The sequence below is a fragment of the Pelobates fuscus genome, chromosome 1 (assembly GCF_036172605.1).
Source record: "Pelobates fuscus isolate aPelFus1 chromosome 1, aPelFus1.pri, whole genome shotgun sequence".
Classification (NCBI taxonomy): Eukaryota; Metazoa; Chordata; class Amphibia; order Anura; family Pelobatidae; genus Pelobates; species Pelobates fuscus.
This window is the reverse complement of record NC_086317.1, coordinates 81,118,509-81,143,016: the sequence shown is the minus strand read 5'-3', so window position 1 is coordinate 81,143,016 and position 24,508 is coordinate 81,118,509. Positions and strand designations below refer to the sequence as shown.

Genomic DNA, 24,508 nt, shown 5'->3' with positions numbered 1-24,508 from the left:
CACAGACAGTCACACACTTACCGAACACTCTAGAATGCTCCACACACAGACAGTCACGCACTCACAGAACACTCCACACACTGTCACACACTCACAGAACACTAGAACACTCTAGAATGCTCCACACATAGACCATGACACACTCACAGAACACTCCACACACCGTCACACACTCACAGAACACTAGAACACTCTAGAATCCTACCCACACAGACCATAACACACTCACAGAACACTCCACACACAGACAGTCACACACTCACAGAACACTCTAGAATGCTCCGATACAAACATGAGTGTGTACTTTGACAATTACATGTGCATTTGGATCTGATTTCAGAGATATTGGTCAGAATATTGATTGGTCACTTTAAATTTTTAAAGGTACATATTTGCACTTTAAATTTTTAAAGGTACATATTTGCACTTTACATTTTTAAAGGTACAGCGCATATTTGCACTTTAAATTTTTAAAGGTACAGCACACCTTTTTTATTGGTAATATTGGTCAGAATGTTTAAAGTTCTAAAAGGTTTTAGTTGTATTTGGCCATTTTTGGCATTACCTTGAAATGGTTTGTGGGGTTTAAACACGAGAGCAACTCTTTTTAGGTGCAGGTAATTACCATACACATGCAGCCTGGCTCAGCATTGATTCAGTTAATGTGAACTCTACTATTTTCATATGTATGCTCTTTATGTCAAGCTTTCCTTGCTGTGGAAAGTGAATGTGTACTTTGTATGTACATGTGTAGTTGTAATATCCTATTAAGAATATTTAGTTGATGTTCAACCACATGTATCTAATGTTTGGATGGTGTAAAGAGTAGAGTTCATGTCGGTTCATGAGAACCAACCATTGAGATCATCTGATACACTTTTATAAAGATCTTGGCAAAGACAGGTGCCAGAAGGCCATATAATACTCTTGTTTATATTTATCAGATTTGTTTTTGTTGGTCTTTTTTTAAATTTATTTTTAGTATCCTAAGAAGTGATAAATCAATCGAGTTTCTAATAAAACATTAATAGTTTGGCAACATAATTGATATAGCTATACTAAATACAGCGCAATACCTGTAAATTGTTACTAAAATTACTGAGACAAATTGGGGATATTATTAGATGGATGAAGTGGTAAATAATGAGGGTTTATTGGTGAAAGTTTTCCGGTCTGGCATTGATCTGCATAGTCTGCCTCTATTAGGTTGCCTAGAACTATAATTTGTTCTATAAATGTGTCCTACGTGGTAACAAAATCCTGAGAATCAGCTCTAGCATTACCATGAGCAACACCGAGTAATCAAGGTGTTTGATATCTGAGATGAACTGTAATTTGTACTATAAGTGTGTCCTACGTGGTAACAAAATCCTGAGAATCAGCTCTAGCATTACCATGAGCAACACCGAGTAATCAAGGTGTTTGATACCAGAGATGAACTGTAATTTGTACTATAAGTGTGTCCTACGTGGTAACAAAATCCTGAGAATCAGCTCTAGCATTACCATGAGCAACACCAAGTAATCAAGGTGTTTGATACCTGAGATGAACTGTAATTTGTACTTCAATGCAGCAAAATCTATTGGTTTTGGACTTACTTTGCTTGCTTAGAACCCTATAACATCCTGATTTGTCCACGGCTTTGTTTCACTGCTCAATTCTCTACCATTGAGGAGTTAAAGGGATTCTCTAGTGCCAGGAAAACAAACCCGTTGTACTTGCACTGTAGAATCTTGAAGTGGCCCCTATCCCATGTCACATTCAGACACTTACCTGAATCCAGCGCTGATGTCTGTCCCCGCTCTCCAACCCCCCTCCCCCCACCGTCGGAAACCTAAAGCGCATCCGCGTCAATTCAATGCTTGCCTAAGGGGATACCGGAACTTAAGCCTGCAAGGTAATTATTGCAGTTTAAACTTCAATATTTACTCTTGTAGGGTTAAGGGTGATGGGAGTTGGCACCCAGACCACTTCACTGGGCTGAAGTGGTCTGGGTGCCTACAATGTCCCTTTAAATGACTTTGTTTATTCTGAATGCAAAAAAAAGTTTAATTTAGAATTTCTTATCTCAATTTACAGATCAGGAGATAAAAACGTATAAAGCAAGTTAACTTCTGATTGAAAACAAAACCATTTTGTTTTCATGTAGGCTGTGCCAGTCACAGCCAGGGGAAGTGGGGCTAGGGCTGCATGGACAGAAAATAAGTGATTTAACTCATAAATGGCAGAGAATTGAGCAGTGAGACTGTAGGGGCATGATCCAAAAGTGTCTATAGTGTCAATTTAAATAAAACTCATGTTAAAAACTCTTACATAATATGTATGTTAGTCTCGTCTCCAAAACTCATTTAGCAGGCATAGCACACAGGGTTATATAGTGGCTCCTTATCAGATCCCCATACTATCTGCCAATAAAACCGGGATGCATATGTGCAGGACCACAGAATGCCAAAGAATGCTGCTGTTGGATCCAAGCAGTGTTAAAGAAACACTATAGTGCCAGGAAAAAAACAAAAAACTTGTTTTCCTGGCACTATAGGGTTATTAGGTTATAAGGTCCCCACCTCCCTCGGAGCCCCCCTCCCGCTGAGCTGAAGTGGTTAAAACCCCTTAGGCCACTTATCTTAATCCAGCGTCGGGCTCCCTGCGGGATGCAGACCCTGTAGGTCTGCATCCCGGCTTTATTGGCAGATAGCATGGGGATCTGATAACGAGCCAGGGAGAGCAGTAAGGAGAGTGGTAAGGAGCCGCGATATAACCTTGTTTGCCATGCCTGCTTTGTTAGTTTTGGAGACGAGACTTACTTCCATACTGTTAGAGTAACCAGAGTTTTATTTAATAAATGTTTCAGTATTACGCTATTTACCTCTCTTGTGCTTCTTAAGGTGTTTAAATTTGGTTTTGCACACTGAACACCAAACACAGCAATGCAGCATCGGATACATACAATTGATAGCAGCATCAAGATACTATGTGCTGCATTTAACTCCATTTACATATACTTTTGTGAGGAGTGTTCTTAATATAATTAATCCAATTGTTTTACCTTGGCAGGTGTGGGAAATGTACTGAAGTCGCGTTATGCTCTCGTTTCGATGGCTCATGTCCATCTTGCAAGCCTGGCTGGAATGGCACCCACTGTGACCAGCCTTGCCTGCCAGGATACTATGGGGTTCAATGTTTGCAGAGGTGTCCAAAATGCCGTGGGAATGACGTGTGCAAAAAAGAGTCAGGTGTCTGCCAAAACTGTGATGCTGGGAGAATGGGACCCAGGTATGATATTAACTTATTAAACCGGCCTGCAAAATAGTAGTTAAAAGTTGCAAAACACAGATACTGGTATGTGTCAAACGTTACCATAAGTGTCTAAGAAACCATATTCTTTAAGGAGCATTTTTAAAATACTTTATTTCACTCTAGTCCAGCCCCGGTGCTTCTCGACGCAGCCCCATCTGACATGAGGGAAGCCGCGCCGATGTCCAATCAAAGGCTTCTCATAGAGAAAGGAGGGTAGAGGGAGGGGGTAAAGGAGGGATAGGAATTTAAAACATATTACATAGGAGATAGGGAGGGTTTCCTCAGGGTGAGGGGGAGGGGAGAAGCAGTTATGTCTGTCACCAGAGCGCAGTGCGCGCTGACAATAGGTGGTATTTATGGACAGAATTGACATTAGGCAGCCCGGAACAGACTTCTGGACTGTCTAAATCAGGTGCATCAGGGAAGTAGCACACAAGTGCAAATAACTCTGGATGTGCAGTGTTTCAAGCAGAAACACTGCACATCCAGACTCGTGACAGTCACCACCATGACCACTTCAAAAAGCAGAAGTGGTGATGGTGGTTAGAGTAACCCTTTATATGACGACTCAATCAAATGTCATACTGAATGAAAGTGCTAATTCCGAACCTGTTCACATGCAGGTGTGACTCCCCGTGTCCTATAGGGAGATACGGAGAAGGATGCCAGTCCATGTGTCCCGCCTGCGTACATGGAAGCTGTGATCCTGTTACAGGAGACTGTATGTGTGACCCAGGGTACTGGAAATACAGGTAAATATCTGCTACCGTTATATGTTGTCACGTAAAGTCAATACAGTCACATTGTACAATCTGATAACTAAGGCCTGGAAATCATATCAACCATACTTTCAACACAAATGTATAGATTTGCAGATATAAGGAAAAGTATTTATCTCACATTATGTTCCAGCAAGCGTGTCCATACAAGAATGTAAGTAATGCATTGTGGGAAATCCAGAGAGCATGTCAGGTAGCTCAAGACATGTGACTTAATGTTGCAACATCTTGAGATGGTTTGTAATTATTCATTTTTGTAAATTATTTATATTTTTCATAGAGACACAGTGTAATAAGCAGTACATGCTTAAAAGACCACATAGGAGATAGGGAGGGTTTCCTGGCACTATATAATCCTTAGGTCCCCCTACTCTCAAGGCCCTCTCATGCTGGGTTGAAGGGGTTAAAACCCATTCAGCCACTTACCTTAATCCAGCACTGGTGACCTCTCATCCCCCTCCGACATCAGCTCCTGAGTGGAGCCGAATGCGCATGCGCAACCAGAGCCGCGCGCGCATTAAAAACGCCCATAGGAAAGCATTTCTCACTGCTTTCCTATGGACGTTCTGTGTGCTTAATGCGATTTTTGCATTGAGTGTCGGGGAAGAGCCTCTGGCAGCTGTCAGGAAGACAGCCACTAGAGGCAGGATTAACCCTGCAATGTAAACTTAGCAGTTTCTCTGTTTACATCTGAAGGGTTAAAACCTGGGGGACCTGAGAACCCAGACCACTTCATTGAGCTGAAGTGGTCTGGGTGCCTATAGTGGTCCTTTAATAAACAAATCATTCAATCATACATATGATTGAAGGAGTATATTTGATACAGAATTTCAGTATATACAGACTTGTTCATAGACAGAGTGAGCAACACAGAGAGAGAGGTGGTAGAAGTGGGACCAAACGTGGCGGAGATGTAAATGTTTAAAAGAAAAGAAAAGCAGTTACTTGGATATATTGGCCATTATTATTAGTGTGACTATACGTATAAAGTGTGTACTAAAATGGCGTCTGCTGAGGGAAATAGGCTTTGAAAATAAATACTTTTTTTATATCTGCAAAGCTACATAATTACCAGCTGTTCTACTAACACAATATATTGATGAAATGATTTGCAAGATAAAATAGGTATTTGTCATGTGAATAAACCCTGGGGGTCACTTCTGAGCAAGATAGCGTAGGGGTGATGGTGGTCTTAGCTAACTGTCATTAACATCCAAATGTGTACAGATATTTCCAGATAATATAGAAGTGAAATGTCTGCATTATCTAAGTGGCAGGAGAGGGTTGGACTTTCAGTGCAGTGAGGGCCTCTATTTTTGTAAAACAAACTGGACTCACAACAACAAAGCTTGTGTACACAAAAAATAACCAGCAATCTCTGTATTTACTCAGAAAACCGCAGTCTCCTCTTTGTCCCAAAAGCTCTAGTTGTACTATAGTACTCTAGTTTGTTTACATGGTTTTCAGATGTACATATTCATCCATCCATGGTTTAGTCATGCCTAGGGCAGCACAAAACCAAAATACCGATCTAGATACGTGGTGAAGTGGGGGGAGGGGAGGGGGAGATAGGGGCACCGCACATGCCAAAATTGGAAACTTTTCTCTCCCAGCTTATCTGTAAAGGGACACTATAGTCACCAGAACAACTACAGCGTATTGAATTTGTTCTGGTGAGTATAATTACATGATTTTGCTATTACATGACGAAAAGTCATGATTTTATGAAAGACACGGAGGCAAGTATTGCTTAACCCTTTCTTTACTGTCCACCAATAGCAGCAAAGAATATAAACAGTAAGAAAAAACGGTAACCATAGTGATAGACCACTCCCACACTAAGTCCCAGTATAATAGGCAGCACCTCCCCACACAATTCCTCTTTCTTTGGAGATGCAACACCGAACAAGTCAACAGGAACCGGAGAACAGTCCAGAACAGCGAAGGGTAAAACGTCCTGAAGTCCAGCCAGATACTGTCAGGAACCATCTGCGAACTGGAACTAAACCAACGATAAGTGACGAATTGTCAACGATAGGGAGTCCATTACAGCACCAACCAAAGATCTCCAGCCAATGTGGTGAAGTCTTGGGAAGAAGTGAGGATCTCTGAACAGCATCAAAAGCGCAGAATCAACCTGTGAAAACATAAGAACAAGAGCCCAAACGTTAAATCGGTACTTAAACCAATTGCACATGCCAAGATACGAGACATTGGAAATCAAAGGCATACATAACATCAGTAGTACAGATGCACATAGCAGGTCATGAAAATGCGGAGCACAATGCAATACTCACCAACCGGGGATATAACAACAACAGGGAGGGAAAACAAATATAGAAAAACAATGTATAGGGTTGGACAATACTCGCCTCCGTGTCTTTCATAAAATCATGATTTTTAGCATCTAATAGCAAAATCATGTAATTTTATGTCAAGACACGGAGGCTCATATTGCTAGTTTAAAGCTGAGCAATAATCGAAGAGAAAACATGAGGCGGAGGCCTAAAGTAGAATTCCCTGAAGGTGGATTCTCTGGACCAGTCCGCCATCCTCATCAGGTCTTCCAAGCGCGCTCCTGAAGATGCCATAGATGTGGCCGATGTGAGCGCAAAAGATGGATGTATCCACACCAGCCAGGGACATTATCCATTTCACCCAACTAGCCAAGGTAGTGCTTGAAACCGAATCGAGAGAAAGAGCTGAGGGCACGATGCCAACCGATGGGCCTTCGTCCGAAGTTCGTATTCTCTTAGACAGGCCACTGGGCATAACAGCGGGGTAGTTGGAAAGCTCGGATACGAGACTTAGGGTATGGCTGTCTTAGTCCGTCTGGAGATGTTAAATGTCACATTGTCCGGGGTGAAAGACCTGGCATCGTAGTCCAGGGACCGTACGTCCGAGACCCGTTTGCACGAAATGAGGCAGAACAGGGAAACCAGTTTGGCCGACAGCTGTCGCAGGGTGTGTTCCGCATTAGGAGGCCAGGAAGTAAACAGTGACAGGACGCAGGAGACGTCCCATGTAGCCGTGTATCGGGGTCTGGGGGGACGCGACAGGCGTGTTGGCCTGCCGGACAGCCGTCGAAACCGTGGTGAGCCGAGGAGATGGCTGATCTATACAGATTAATCGTGCAATATGCCCGATCCGCTTCGAATAGTGAAGTGAGGAACTGGAGAATCGCCGTCACAGGAGCTGATACGGGATCCAAGTCCCGAGCCAGGCACCAGCTAGTCCAAGCTCTCCAAGCGGTCCCATATGATCGTCTAGTGCCGGGAGCCCATGCATCTGCCAGGAGGCGTCGAGTTGCGTCCGAAACGCCTTGGATTTCCCAGGGGATCCCGAAATCCTCCATGTGAGTAGTCGCAATGAACCGTCCAGTAGGAGGGGGTGTCGTTGGCCCGATGGGTCCAGCAGAAGGTCCCGGCAGGGAGATAGAAGTCTGGGAACATCTATCGCCAATTCCAGGAGTTGTGGGAACCATGACTGGGTGTCCCAAAATGGGGTCAGCAAGACCAAGTCGTCATCTGGCGACGTACTTGGAGTAGAACCCGAGGGATCATGGCAAATGGAGGGAAGGCGTACCGGGTGAGCCGGACCAGTCTTGCCGGAAGGCATCCACTGCTTCCACGGCCGGGTCCGGGCGCCAGCTGTAGAACCGGGGCAGCTGGGCGTTGAGCCTGGAGGCGAAGAGGTCGATGGCAAAAGGACCCCAGAGGGACGAGATAGTGGAGAACGCCCCTAAATCCAATTTCTAGTCGCTGCTGTCTGACAGATAGCGAGACCTCCAGTCCGCATGGGTATTGTGGAGACCGGGGAGGTATTCCACCTGGACAATCAGATCCCTGGCCAAACAATAGGCCCAGAAGTCCTTCGCCAAACGGGCCAGCATAGCTGATCGTGTGCCGCCCATGTGGTTGACATAGCGAACTGCTGAGATGTTGTCCATGCGCAGCCTGATGCACGCACTGGCGGTCCCGTTCGCGAAGCTCCGGATCTCAAGGAAGCTGGCCATGAGTTCCAGGGCATTGATGTGGAGCCGGGATTCGGCTTCTGACCAGCGTCCTCCGGTAGTCACACCGTTGTAGTGGGCACCCCAGCCGTGGAGACTTGCGTCCGAATCCACCGTGAATTCCGGTTGTGAACCGAAGATGGCCTTGCCATTCCAAGCGGACAGGTTGTGGATCCACCAGGTCAGTTCGTCTCGGGTTTCCGAATCCAGGGAAACCAAGTCCGCATATGAAGCCCCGTTGCGAAGATGTGCTATCTTCAGGCATTGGAGGGCACGATAATGGAGAGGGGCTGGGAACACAGCCTGGATTGAGGAGGCCAGTAGGCCAATAAGTCGTGCCAGGTGCCGCAGCGACAGCTGGGGGCGCGCAAGGGCGCGGCATAGTTCCTTGCGGAAGGAGCGTATTTTGGCCGGAGGGAGGCTGAGGGATTCCGCTTCCGAGTCCACCGTGAACCCAAGGAACTCCATGCGTCGGGAACGGGATAGGCAGGATTTTTCCCAATTGAGGAGAAAACCCAAGCGAGAGAGTAGATCCATCGTCCACTGTAGGTGTTTCAGGAGGACCACACGGTCCTGTGCCATGAGGAGGATGTCGTCCAAATAGACTATCAGTCGTACTCCTCGGCTGCGCAGCCAAGCCATGGCAGGGCGCATCAATTTGTTGAAGCACCACGGAGCTGACGAGAGCCCGAAGGGGAGGCATGTGAATCGCCAAGTGTCGCCTTTCCAGAGGAAGCGTAGCAAGTCCCTGGATGCTTCGGTCACTGGGACCATCAAGTAAGCATCTTTGAGGTCTAATTTCGCCATCCAGTCTCCCCGTAGGAGTAAGTCCCGCAGGAGATGAATGCCTTCCATCTTGAAGTGGCGGTAGCGCACTAGGGTGTTTAGGGCCCGAAGGTTGATAACTGGGCGCATCTGGCCGCCTTTCTTCTCCACAAGGAAGATGTTGCTGAGAACACCTGTGGGGGACATCGGGGCCCGTTCTATCGCTCCCTTTGTGAGGAGGGCTGCTAGCTCCTCATCTATTAAGGCGCAGTCCGCCCTTGACAGTATAATAGGGTGAGGGGGAGGAATATGGCACGGGGTGTCTACCAGTTCTATGTGAAACCCCCTCACTGTGGATAGAACCCAGGCATCTGAGGTGATGTCTGACCAGGCATGGAAAAATGATGGAGTCTGCCCCCTACACAGATATTGGAAAAAGGCTGAGGTAGATGTAAGCTTACCGTAAGGGCGTCTGGAACCAGGGTTCCCTCGGAAGCCTCTGGAGCGCCATGGTCTTCTGCGAGAGGGGAAGAAAGGGGACTGGTGTCTCGTCTCCTGATAGGGTGGTCTCTGGTTGTAGGAGCCCCGTCCCGATCCACGAGCGTAGTAGTTTGACCGGCCGGACAGACGGCCCCTGAATCTGCTGGCCCTGGTAGAGACCCGTCCCTGAAATACCCTCTTCATATGGGATTGGGCCTTGTCCAGGGCTGTGAAAGCACCCACAAAGCGCCCCAGATCCTTAATGAAGGATTCTCCGAATAACAGGCCCTGAGCATCTTTGCCCGTCTCCGTGAGGGCGAGGTTAGCCAATTTGGGCTCAATTTTAAAGAGGATGGCTTTACGCCTCTCCATGGACAGGGATGTGTTCACACTGCCTGCTATGCAGATGGCCCACTGTACCCAGCCGCGGAGTTCCTCCGGGTCAACCTGCCTGTTGTCCGCTCTGGCTAGTTCAGCCAGGTCAAATAATTTAGCCAAAGGCTAATAATTTAACCAAAAACGTCAAGGTGTTTGTCCTGACAGGACTTTAATGCGGAATCCAATCCCTTGCAGGGATTCCAACCCATTTTGGAAAGAAACTGTGTCATTTTAGGGTCAACAATGGGGGTCTCACAGACTTTACTTGGAATCAGGGGTCTAGGACATTCTGCCCTGAGTTTGTTGCGCGCCACCTTACTAAGGGGGCGCCGTACCTAGTTCCTAAGGTACTTTGCTACATGGGCGGCTGGGAGCCATTCTGCCGACCTCGGATGATGGAGAGCATCCGGATCAAACATAGGTTCCCCAGATGGATCCTTGAGGGTGGAACCCGCGGTAGCGGGGGAGTCGCTGCGAGAGACACTCATTACTAACCCTGATAGGGCAGGGGCAAAGGGGTCAGTGTCCTGCCCACCAGTTTCATCATTGGAGTCATCTACAGACTCAGCTTCAGCCTCCTCACAAGACCCGATTTCTGAGTCGGAGTCGCTCTCTGCATGTGCTCTGGCACATTTCCAGTGCCACGCCCGTTCTGCCTGGCGCGGAAAGGCTCTCTTGCGTGACATAGGCACGCTGTCATGGGTGGGTATATTCACACCAGTCGTAACGGTTCTGGAGGCAGGGGGGCTTAAGTGTCTGGATTTGGCCGTAGCCTTTCTAGGAATGTCCCCTGTAGGGCTTAGAGCCGAACGCGCTAAGTGCGTTGGCGTGGCCGATTCCTCTGCGGGCACAGGGCGTGCCAGTAAGGCCTGAGAGATAGTCTGGGAAAGGGCCGAGGACATGGATCCCATGGTGGCCATAATGGCGTACGTAACGGAGTGTTGCAGTGCAAGGGCTTGGGCATCATCAGGTACCGACATAGGGTCACCTGCAGAGGAAGGGGGGCCAGAACTGGCCAAGTTGGGGTTATCCAGCACATGGGGTACATCCATCTCCCCAGGGGAGAGTGGGGTGGCAGACCCTTTAGATTTGGGCATATTAAAAGCTGTGAGAATAATCCCAATGACACAAATGTAAACAAAAGGTATAATATATAAATATATATGCTGCTGACGTTAAATTATTAAGTTAAAACTGACAGGGAGAGCAACAACTAGCAGGAGTTAATCACCCCAGGCTAGCTATACTTATAGGAGGGTAAAGTTAGGGAGCTCACCAGGGTCCAGACCAGCAGACAGGAAGAGGACACGAGGAATAGCAAAAGACAGTGAAAACAGGATGTTAGAAAATGGCCGCCGGCAATCTTGCGAGATTCGCGGCAAAATTCTAACAAGTTGCCGAATAACGGGTCAAAAGTTCGGCAGAAAGAAGCGAATTTGAGTGATAAAATGGATGAAAACCATAGAAGGGGAAAAACAGACGAAAATCGCCGGCCGTTCGCATGAAAAATTTAACGCGTCAATAGGCGTATCAGGTAGTGAATGAGGAAAACAAACGAATAGTAAGGGATTCGTGAGAATAGCCGAACGGCAAGGCACATTCATGAAGAAATGAGCGCAAAGGGCGCCAAAGAGACAGGGGAATGAGTAATGGAGGCAAACACAGCCTGAGAGAAGTAAGTGGAAACGGAGGGGTTTAAGTAATAGGTGAAAGTAGAAAATTAATGCCAAAAGGGGTCTGGAACTCTGGGCTCAAGGATAACATATACAATAAAATTCCACAATAGGAGAAACATAATATATGGAAAGATAAATAAGTAAACCATGAAGTAACAGCAATAAGGCAATTGAATGGTATGAGAAAACAACTGAGATGATGTCAAAATGCAAATAAAACAGTATACGCCAGGGCTGTGTTTGAATTGTGCTGGCTCTGCCCCTGATCTGCCTCTTTGTCAGACTCAGCCAATCCTATGGGGAAGCATTGTGATTGGATCAGACTACCACTTCTGATGATGTCAGCAGACAGCTTGTTTTTCTGAGGCAAGACAGCATGCAGCTTCTGGCTTGGATACAGTTAGATTTTGCTATATTTATGGAGGCATGAGGGGCGCAGGGGGGCTAGATGGTGGTATTAACACTATAGGGTCAGGAATACATGTTTGTGTTGGTGACCCTATAGTGATCCTTTAATTATTTGATATTGTCACGTTAAATCTTTGGGTGAATGTTAAATGTTGTGCCTTCCTAGTGCAGATCTATGGATACATAGTAAATGTTATGCATTCTCAATCGAAATCTACAGGGAATATATTCTCTTACTGCAATGCTGTGCTTTCTCAATAAACATCTGTGAGCAAAGAGAGCTACATAATTGTATACATCTCTGATTATTGACTGTCTTTGAAATTTGCATTGATGAAAAACATTTAACAATATTAGAATATTAAACACACTTAAATAGCTAAAGGATGTTAATTTGGTGAGCAAATGTTTCTAATGACATTTATTTAAACCTGAAAAAGACTGCATCAAATAGTTTTTCTTTGTTTTCTTATAGTTGCAATGAAACATGTCCTTATGGAGTTTTTGGATCTAATTGTTCGGGCAAGTGTAATTGTAGCGGAGGTCCTTGTAGTCCAGTCGATGGGACATGCCAATGGAGTAAGATTTATTCTCTGAATTATGTTTTGAACGTATTTCACTCTAATGACCTTGTAGTGCCTATTCAAGTCAAGGCTTTAGGGGGATGATACAACAGTCATTATTTGTTCATGTTTATTTATAATTTCTTTCTGTTTACAGCGCAGGTTAATGATTAAATGTACATCCATTATAAATCACGGGTCATGTGTATCAGAAATACTGTAGATTAGTTTAATGTTTACACTAATACATGTATATTAAATCAAAGCATGATCTTGTGGAATGCGAGACAGGTAGTAAAACTGTTTCCTGGTTTATAATGCTTTGTGTTCTTGAAGTATTTTGACATAGTAAGTACACTATAAGGATGCGAAATGCCTACTCATTGAATTATATTTCACCCAACTGGTGCATAATATCCAGCATATGAAAGCCATGAATCTCTATAGACAACACTGGCAGAAAAATGAGTTGTAATAAACACTTCAGTGACTTTAAATCTAGTACTGTCATAGGATGCCGCCCAAGGCTGGATTTGCCATAAGACCACTGGAGCTTGGGGAATGGAATAGGGAAGCTGGAGCATAGGGAATATATTTTCTAGCATAAAAGTTTATTGCTGACCTAAATATCACAAAATCCCCTACTTTACAGAGGTTTATGGGATATTATAATAAGCACTCCCATCAACAACAAGATAAAAACTTCTAAAGTATGCACCCTGTGCTGTCCGATCTGATTGAAAATGAACTTATTATTTTTTCCATGCAGGCTGTGTGAGTCAGACGTGTATTTTGAAATGGTGCTGCCCTAGGCATCACAGATTTCGGACACCCCCCAATTTAAATTTACCTGCCTCTTCCTGCCAAGGCCACACCTGTTCCTGTTAACTAACACACATTTTGACTGACAGACACACACTCACGGACCAGCACACACTCTCAGATACACTGACATACACACACAGACTTACTGATTTGACACAATCTGAGAGACACAAACAATCATTCAGACAGCAGAAAAGAACACTTGGGAGGATAGTGTTAATAATCCAGGAGCTACCAAGTAGGAGTGGCTCAAAATAAATGATGAAAAACAAGGAGGGGTAGTACACCTTTAAGGGGTATATATATATGGATAAATCGTAGTGATATAAGAGCTAGGATAATAAAGGCAACAAATGCAACAAAAAACTCTGAAAGGTACAAATAACAAACTATCTCTGATGGATACAGAGTAGCAAATATTTGAACCAAGATAATCTACTTTGTAACGAACAAAGATAGAAATGTTGTAAAAATAATAATGTTATGGCACTACAGTATAGGGAACTGCATGCTAAAAATAGTAAAATCGATGATATGTGCAACAATGGTGATGTGATAATAACAGGTTCAAAACTGGATAGAAAATAAGAGCCAGTTTATTAAGAATACAAAATATAAAAATTAAAAATTAAAATGCATCAAGAAATACAGATCCGTCTAAAATCCAATATAGATTACCAGTCTATGGGGGTTAGAAAATCATTCGTAGACCCTCAGATGCACCAGGATGGGAGTGGATAAGGTTGTGGTATTCTGTGTTTCCACTCCGGTTATCGGTGAGGACGGCAAATAGATTGAGGTATGCGTCCTTGTTCAGACCTCTCTCCAGAGAGCGTGCACAGATAGTGCTGCAGTGAAACACCGAAAGTCCCGGGCGAATGGATGATTCTGCTGGCAACTGTCGACAGGATCTGTATCCGGATGAATTAGTAATGCCTTACGCGTTTCGTGGGGAAATAGCCCCACTTCTTCAGAGGCAGAATGAAGACCATTGTTGCAGCTTCGTTTAAATATACTCTATGTCAATTAATCAATTAAAATAAAATTGCAAAAACGTAATTCACTTAAAATATATTGAGCAAAGAAAATGAAGATAGTGGTATAGGTAGACATATATGGATTCCCTATAAATATAAGTTTGTTGCATGTTTCACTTATAATATATTAAAACATAATTCACTTCGATGGAGCAAAGAAAGTGGAAATAGTGGTAATAATAAATATACATGGATTCCCTATGAATATAAATTGGTTGCATATTAATACACATTAAGATAGTCCTCCTACCCATAGATAGTCATTATATATCTAAGTCATATAATATGTCATAAATATAAAAATATAGACTATAAAATTATTAAGTTGGTACATACAAAATAGAATGAAAACATAACTTCATGAGATATTAAAATAAATAGTATCTAAAATAATATAATAAAGAGAAAAAGCACAAAATGAAATACATAGGATAAAACATATGGAAATTCATAACATTGTGTTGTAAATCGATCTTGTTTAAAATGCTACATTTTCTTAATATACTTATGTGTAACGTTCATATAATATATGGGACTGCTCCATATAAGGTATAATAATCAATAATAATATGGAATTAGATAATCCATTTATACATTCCGACAGTCATTCTTAATACATAAAGATGCAGCAGATATAGAGTGAGTTAAATATCTAACATAATAATTAGTTGATAAATAAAAAAGTTACAATATTGATGGATCCGATCTGAAAACGAAAAAAAGAGTAGATTAAATGACACTTATTAAAGACATATGCTTGGGAATAATCCAGAGGAGTTAAAAAAATAAAATTAAAAAAAGGGATCAGTTAAGAGGAACAGGTATCTAGAGAAATGCGTTCAACTCAAAATCTACGTTGAGTACTTTAGGGATCAGAGTGTCCATATGGAAAATCCACTTGGCTTCTGTTTGATCCAATATTTTATCGATACTGCCCCCCCCCCCCCCCCCCCCTCCAGTGGACTTTCACTTTCTCTATAGCTAAGAAGGTTAAACCAGTGGGGTCTCTGCCATGTTGCTCTGAAAAATGCATGGAGAGGTAATGGGTTAATAGTCCCTTTTTGATGTTCCTAATGTGTTCTGCAATGCGTACCTTCAGGGGTCTCTTGGTACGTCCAATATATTGCTTAGAACATGGGCATGTTATAAGATAGATGACCCCTGAGGTGTTACAATTCATATTGCTTCTAATCTTGAACTCTTCCTGATTGGTCTGTGATGAAAACGTAGTTGTCCTCTGTTCTGCAGTTGGGTTGTTCCTACATGGTAGACAAAAAAAAAAAAAATGATTATCACACCAAAAATAGTTATGAGTTAAAATAAAAGCAATACACTGGATTAAAAAGTCAATTTGATCATTTTTAAAATCTCACTAGGGCTCCCAACCTCCAACTTCTAGTGGCTCCAACCATGAAATCTTCACATAAGACACCAGATCAAGACCATACACATGGTTTTACACGATGTAAGAAGTGTCTACCATGTAGGAACAACCCAACTGCAGAACAGAGGACAACTAAGTTTTCATCACAGACCAATCAGGAAGAGTTCAAGATTAGAAGCAATAGGAATTGTAACCCCTCAGGGGTCATCTATCTTATAACATGCCCATGTTCTAAGCAATATATTGGGCGTACCAAGAGACCCCTGAAAGTACGCATTGCAGAACACATTAGGAACATCAAAAAGGGACTATTAACCCATTACCTCTCCAAGCATTTTTCAGAGCAACATGGCAGAGACTCCACTGGTTTAACCTTCTTAGCTATAGAGAAAGTGAAAGTCCACTGGAGGGGGGGGCAGTATCGATAAAATATTGGATCAAACAGAAGCCAAGTGGATTTTCCATATGGACACTCTGATCCCTAAAGGACTCAACGTAGATTTTGAGTTGAACGCATTTCTCTAGATACCTGTTCCTCTTAACTGATCCCTTTTTTTTTTTTTTTTTTTTTTTTTTTTAAAACTCCTCTGGATTATTCCCAAGCATATGTCTTTAATAAGTGTCATTTAATCTACTCTTTTTTTCGTTTTCAGATCGGATCCATCAATATTGTAACTTTTTTATTTATCAACTAATTATTATGTTAGATATTTAACTCACTCTATATCTGCTGAATCTTTATGTATTAAGAATGACTGTCGGAATGTATAAATTGATTATCTAATTCCATATTATTATTGATTATTATACCTTATATGGAGCAGTCCCATATATTATATGAACGTTACACATAAGTATATTAAGAAAATGTAGCATTTTAACCCCTTAACGCCGTTACGGCGTTCCATGCCGTCACGCTTTAAATGGGCTTTAAAGCCGTTGCGGCGGCATGGAACGCCGTAACGGTTTAAGCCCCCAGGAGCCAGCAACTACTCACCTCCGCCGCGATCCTCTTCTGGGGGGCTGCCTGAGAGCCCAGGCAGCCCCCCTCCGGCAAATGAGGCCCCCGGGGGCCATGTGATCGCTCTCAAAGAGCGATCACATGGCCCCCTATAGCTGGCTATGGATCTGCCAGCAGGGGGACTGTTTGAAATATCAGACAGTCCCCCTGCTGGTAGGAGGTGTAAAAAAAATAAAATAAACATGTTTAAAAATAAATTAAATATATTTTAATATATATATAATATGTATATATATTATATATATAATATATATACATATTATATATATGTAACGTCATGCAACGTGTATTTTAATATTAATATAAGTATATAAATTAATATTAAAATACACTTAGAATGACGTTACATATATATAATATGTATATATATTATATATATAATAGATGTACATATATATATTATATATAAATACGTATAATTAAAATAATAAATAAATAAAATAATAAAATAAATAAATAAAATATTGAAACAAAATTTAATATAAATTATATATGCATATGTAATTTCATTCTAACTGTATTTTGTTATTAATATATATATATCGGTAACAAAATACACTTAGAATGACATTCTAAATATATCTATCGTTGTATAAAATACAAATAACCGCAAATATATATATATAGATAAATACATAGAATTAAAGAAAAGATTACATTAGTATACACGTAGAATTTAAATACCTATAAATGCATATATATTAAAATTCTACGTGTATATTTAAATAATCTTTTAACGTAATTATGTGATTTGATTAATTAAAATTTGATTGACATGCCTGACAACACAGGGAGAAAGTGCAGAGAATTTAATTCGCAAGCACTATATTTGACCCTGTAACTCTCCAAGACACCATAAAACCTGTACATAGGGGGTACTGTTTTACTCGGGAGACTTCACTGAACTCAAATATTAGTGTTTCAAACTGGTAAATTGTATTACAACAATGATATTTTAAGTAAAAGTGACGTTTTTCACATTTTTTACAAGCGAACGGCACTTTTATGGTCTATATTATTGTTGTAATATGTTTTACGGTTTTAAAACACTAATATTTGTGTTTAGTGAAGTCTCCCGAGAATAACAGTACCCCCCATGTACAGGTTTTATGGTGTTTTGGAAAGTTAGAGAGTCACATATAAGGCTTGCATTTCATTTTTTTCACATTGAAATTTGCCAGATTGGTTATGTTGCCTTTGAGAGCGTATGGTAGCCCAGGAATGAGAATTACCCCCATGATGGCATACCATTTGCAAAAGTAGACAACCCGAGGTATTGCAAGAGGGGTATGTCCAGTCTTTCTTAGTAGCCACTTAGTCACAAACACTGGCCAAATATTCGTTTTTTGCTTTTTTCACACAAAAACAAATATGAACGCTAATTTTGGCCAGTGTTTGTGACTAAGTGGCTACTAAAAAAGACTAAACATACCCCACTTTCAATACCTTGGCTTGTCTAATTTTTCAAATGGTATGCCATTATGGGGGTAATTCTCTTTCCTGGGCTACCACACCGTCTCAAAGGTAACATTACTAATCTGGAAAATTTCAATTTGAAAATGGAACGTTCTATATTTGACCCTGTAACTTTCCAAAACACCATAAAACCTGTTAATGGGGGGTACTGTTGTACTCGTGAGACATCGCTGATTACAAATATGCGCATTTTTTTGCAGTAAAACCTAACAGTATTATGACATTCACAGCTAAAATGGCAGACGGAAATACAAATTTAAAAAAAAATCTTATTTTCTCACCTTTTTTTTTATTTTATTCATAATAAATTATGTTCCATATATGAATAGTTAATGATAGATTAAAGCCCTGTTTCTCCTGAACAAAATGATATATAATAAGTGTGGGTGCATATAATTTGAAAGAGGGGAACTACGGTTGAACAGACATATAGCGCAAATTCCAGTTTTTGTTTACATTTTGTTTTGATCAGAACGTGCACTATTGACTCCGTCCTGAAGGGGTTAAACAAGATCGATTTACAAAACAATGTTATGAATTTCCATATGTTTTATCCTATGTATTTCATTTTGTGCTTTTTCTCTTTATTATATTATTTTAGATACTATTTATTTTAATATCTCATGAAGTTATGTTTTCATTCTATTTTGTATGTACCAACTTAATAATTTTATAGTCTATATTTTTATATTTATGACATATTATATGACTTAGATATATAATGACTATCTATGGGTAGCACTATCTTAATGTGTATTAATATGCAACCAATTTATATTCATAGGGAATCCATGTATATTTATTATTACCACTATTTCCACTTTCTTTGCTCCATCGAAGTGAATTATGTTTTAATATATTATAAGTGAAACATGCAACAAACTTATATTTATAGGGAATCCATATATGTCTACCTATACCACTATCTTCATTTTCTTTGCTCAATATATTTTAAGTGAATTACGTTTTTGCAATTTTATTTTAATTGATTAATTGACATAGAGTATATTTAAACGAAGCTGCAACAATGGTCTTCATTCTGCCTCTGAAGAAGTGGGGCTATTTCCCCACGAAACGCGTAAGGCATCACTAATTCATCCGGATACAGATCCTGTCGACAGTTGCCAGCAGAATCATCCATTCGCCCGGGACTTTCGGTGTTTCACTGCAGCACTATCTGTGCACGCTCTCTGGAGAGAGGTCTGAACAAGGACGCATACCTCAATCTATTTGCCGTCCTCACCGATAACCGGAGTGGAAACACAGAATACCACAACCTTATCCACTCCCATCCTGGTGCATCTGAGGGTCTACGAATGATTTTCTAACCCCCATAGACTGGTAATCTATATTGGATTTTAGACGGATCTGTATTTCTTGATGCATTTTAATTTTTAATTTTTATATTTTGTATTCTTAATAAACTGGCTCTTATTTTCTATCCAGTTTTGAACCTGTTATTATCACATCACCATTGTTGCACATATCATCGATTTTACTATTTTTAGCATGCAGCTCCCTATACTGTAATGCCATAACATTATTATTTTTACAACATTTCTATCTTTGTTCGTTACAAAGTAGATTATCTTGGTTCAAATATTTGCTACTCTGTATCCATCCGAGATAGTTTGTTATTTGTACCTTTCAGAGTTTTTTTGTTGCATTTATTATCCTAGCTCTTATATCACTACGATTTATCCATATATATATATACCCCTTAAAGGTGTACTACCCCTCCTTGTTTTTCATCATTTATTTTGAGCCACTCCTACTTTGTAGCTCCTGGATTATTAACACTATCCTCCCAAGTGTTCTTTTCTGCTTTCTTATAGGTTTTTGGTGAAACCCTATTTTTCCAGTTTGAAGCTACCTGATATTAGCCTTATTCCCTCTCTCTGTGTGTTACTTTAGGTACACCAGATCTACTGTTTTAATCATTCAGACACACTGACAGACGCGCCCATTCACTGACAGACACACATAAGCACTGATAGACGCGCCCACTTACTGACAGACACGCACAATCACTCAGACACACACATTCACTGGACACACACTTATTGACAGACACATGCTCTCACTGACAGACACACACACACACATTCACTGACACACACTCACTCACAATCACATTTACTGACAGACATACACACACACATTCACTGACAGACAGACACAAACTCACTGACAGAAACACACTCACACAATGATACACACATTCACTGACACACACTCACTCATTGACAGACACACACTCTCACTGATAGACACACACACACATTCACTGACACACACTCACTCACAATCACTGACACACACACTAAAATTCACTGACACACAGACACTCACTTACATTCACTGACACACACACTCAAATTCACTGACACACACTCAAATTCACTGACACACAGACACTCACATTCACTGACACACACACACTCACTGACACACACACTCACATTCACTGACACACTCATTTACGTTCACTGACACACACACACACACACACACACTTACATTCACTGACACACACTCCAATTCACTGACACACAGACACTCACATTCACTGACACACACACATTCACTGACACACTCATTTACGTTCACTGACACACACACACACATACTCACATTCTCACACACACACACACACACACACACATTCACTGACACACACACTCTCTCACATTCACTGACAAACACACACACACACACACATATTTTCCCCCAACACTCACAAGCTCAGGGGAAAGTGTTCCGATGCCACCCGCCCGTGGAAACAACTGGCCGCCTGCCCCGGGGGTGCCCAAAGGTGGCAAGCTGGACAACTCTTGGGTCCCCATAAAACGAGGCAAACAAGGCATTAGCCAGGGCATTTGGGGGCAACGTTGTTTGCCGCCCCCTGGAAAGTGCCGCCCAAGGCAAATGCCTTGTTTGCCTAGCAGTAGATACAGCCCTCGTGTGAGTCACAGGCAGGGGAACATATACAGAAACAAAAGTGATTCACTAAAACGTAGAAAGAAACTGTCCCACAGGCCAGAAATAGGATCAGGGGCTGGTGGACTGTTGCCACAGAGTCACCTGCTTCTGTGCTCACTCTAACAGGGGGTAACTCTAAACATACAACTATATAAAACAAAAACAGTGTCCATCCAGAACAAAATGGGGGCCCAAGGGAGGGAGAACAGTTAACAAACAAGAGGAAACCCCAACTTTTATTGCATTTAAGATATTAAAAACTAAACAAGACAAAAGGACTTAGTCTAAACTACATGAAGGTTTATGTAATGATCAGCTCCCAAAAAGGGGGAAAATGTATATATACTGATCCTACCCAAAGGCAACCCGAATAATCAGATACAAACAACCAGATAGGACTTACGTGTTGGGGCATTTGCAAAAGGGAACAGAGGAGGTATAAAAAAGAGGAAACCTCAAAAAACCTCTCAACTAGCCCTGGAATATCTCTGCACCATACTGAACATACAAGTTTCTACCTGAATCACTATTCCTAATAGCCAAAGAAATCTACATATAAATAAAAATAAAAGTGTAAAATTAAGTGCTACCCATAAGTATTTCGGAGTATCAGCACGCCGTCATCAAGGGCAAGTGACGACGACTTTCCCCTGACGATGGTGTCCTGACACGCACAAGCGCATTTATTGGGGTTGCCTTTACGTGGGATAATAAATCTATATAATATAATATAATATTTGTTTTATGCAAAAGTGATTTTTTCTCTCTTTTTTTTAATATATAAATCTTTATTTTTCAATCATCTTAATAAAAGGACAACCATAAAGAACTGTGTAAAATACATTTTAAACAATTGTTACTCAACATTATTACTCCATCCAATTATTTCCAATAACACAGGATAAAAATAAGAAAAGAGCAAGAGGTTAGGGAAAATTCCTCAAAGTACAACAAAGAATATGGGCAAATTAACCAGTTATTACAATATGAAAATATTTAAGACAGAACTTCCTTCCTTTCCCATAACATTCTTATCATTCTTGGCCTTCCCTTCCCCATCCCTACACTTCTTCTTGCCCTTTCCTTGTCCCTATTTCCACAATACCACAATTTTCACGAAAGCAGGTGTTTAACATGTAAAACCCATGCCAGATATATATTTTTTTTAATTCTTAATTTTGGTCATTACATTAGCAAAATAAGACATATTCAGGACATGCAAGGATGAAACCATTACCATATAGTCAACATGTGGAAGCATACAGAATGTTTTTATTTTAAAGAAAAATTAAAAGGATTCTCCAGGGCCAGGAAAACAGAATAGTTTTCCTAGCACTGCAGGACCCTGGAATGCCCCTCTCCCTGACACCCCCCATACCAAGTTGCTGAAGGGGTTAAACCCCTTTAGTGACTTAGCATAGTCCAGCGCCGGTGTCCCTCGGCGCTGGGTCAGGCCTCGCCTACTCTCCACCACTGCTTACGTCAGCCGGCGGGGAAGACCTAAAGCGCATGCGCGGTAATGGTAATTATACAATGCTTTCCTATGGGGATTTCGGCGACGCTGGAGGTCCTCACAGTTCTAGTTTTAAAACACTTTTCGTGTTCTATGAACATGGAAGTCACTCTAGTGGCTGTCTAGTAGACAGCCAATAGAGGAGGACTTAACTTTGCAATGTAAATATTGCAGTTTATGAAAGCTGCAATAATTACGCTTGCAGGGTTAAGGGTAGTGGGAGTTGGCACCCAGACCACTCCAATGGGCAGAAGTGGTCTGGGTGCCTGGATTATCCCTTTGTCCCGCATGTATATAATAATTCGATAATACTAAATCCCCATAGGGCATCACCCTCCAGGAACAACACTAAGTAACAATAGGTTAGTCTTTAAGTATCCCGAGTGGGAGGAGGGAGGATATTGGAGATAAGCATAAGGCTATATACCCTAACGTGGCAGCTACAATATGGTAACACTGGCTGCTGAATATAATGCTATTCTTTGGCTGCATTGACAGAGGGAGAACAGAGTAATGTACTAAAACACACTTAGATAAAAAGGAACACAACAAAACAAAAAGAACCAAAAAAAAGAAACCTAATACTAAGATCAGTTTGGAGCTTCCATGAGGATAGTGCAACTATTAGTTCTGGATTTTGGCAATACTCAACAAGACAGGAAAGTCGACCTTTCCGATTGCAATCTTTCAGGTTGCTGCACATGTGGACGCTGGTTGCTGAGCCGCTCGGGGAATAAACTCCACCACATTGGAGGGGTCAACTTGTGACAAGCCTGATCCATCTTCATTCAGGGCTTTGAAATGCCCAACTTGTAGAGATGAGACTCCAGTTTCGCATAGTTACGAGAACAGGAGCAGTTTGGGTAGTACCCATCTAAATTGTATATTCCTGGAGCGAAGTAGTTGTAGGAGAGGCTGTAGGGTTCTTGCCACCCGATGGTGCTTTGAATGAAGTCTGGAAATAGGGACAGCATTAATACCTCAAACAGTAAGGGGCTCTTCTCTTTAACAGCAGCCATAAGAAGAGCCTTGTCTTGCAAGGATTGGAATCTGACGATTAGATCAGTATGTGCTGCTGGCAGTGCCGTCAATGGTTTCGGCAGTCAGAACATGCCATCGAGCTTTGCAACTTTGGTTTGTTTAGGTGGCAACATGGCATGAAGCAGTCGTCGGACAAGATGTGATAAGTCAGTGAGGCTAACGGAGTCCAGAATGCCCAGAACCTTTAGGTTATAACGCTTCTGCTGGTCTTCTAGAGCATCAACTCTTTCATTGGTGGCCAGTTGTTGTATGTGATGTTCCTCTATTTTATACTCCACATTAGTTAGCCTGGAGTCTTGTGTGCTGGACGTTGCTTCATGAGTGATCTGAGAGGTGGAGCCTTCAATGGTGTCCTTAAAGAAGGCCATGTCGGCCACAATGTTAGATCATAGCTCTGCCAGCATGCCTTTTTTAAAAGATATTATATATCAGAAGGGTCATACTATGGTGAGCTAAATACAATTACTGATGCATAGAAATGAGCAGCTCTGCGAGACACAACCTGTTCAGACATAATAATTGGCTTTTCGGTCTGCGGGAGAATAAGTGTGCTCCATCGTTATATATAACTACTACAGATAATTTTTCATGACATACATGAAATTGCAAGCCCCTTAAGATACATTAGGTTTCACTTTCCCCCTGTATCATAAAATAATATCCATCAGAATGATAGAGGTTAGGATATTAGATCCAAAAGGGCACCAATTGTCAATTTCTTGAGGTAAATAATTACGTATTACTGAGAGCTTTTCAACTATTCAATGGATAATAAACTACTGAGCTAGTATATGAGCTTAAAAGCTTGCTTAGGCTCTCACAAGTAAGAGCAATTATTTATTGATGTTGTAATGTGTATTAGCTGTTCTGC

General features: G+C 41.6%; 1 protein-coding gene across 2 annotated transcripts in view; it reads left to right on the top strand.

Moving 5' to 3' along the window:
* SCARF1 (scavenger receptor class F member 1) overlaps window positions 1-24,508 on the top strand; it is a 59,753-nt gene that overhangs the window by 23,426 nt on the left and 11,819 nt on the right. For both annotated transcript variants that reach the window (XM_063449928.1, XM_063449929.1), the window contains exons 5-7: window positions 3,055-3,273; window positions 3,921-4,049; window positions 12,271-12,374. In XM_063449928.1, coding sequence (XP_063305998.1) covers window positions 3,055-3,273; window positions 3,921-4,049; window positions 12,271-12,374 — 452 coding nt within the window. The remainder of the gene's footprint in view (window positions 1-3,054; window positions 3,274-3,920; window positions 4,050-12,270; window positions 12,375-24,508) is intronic.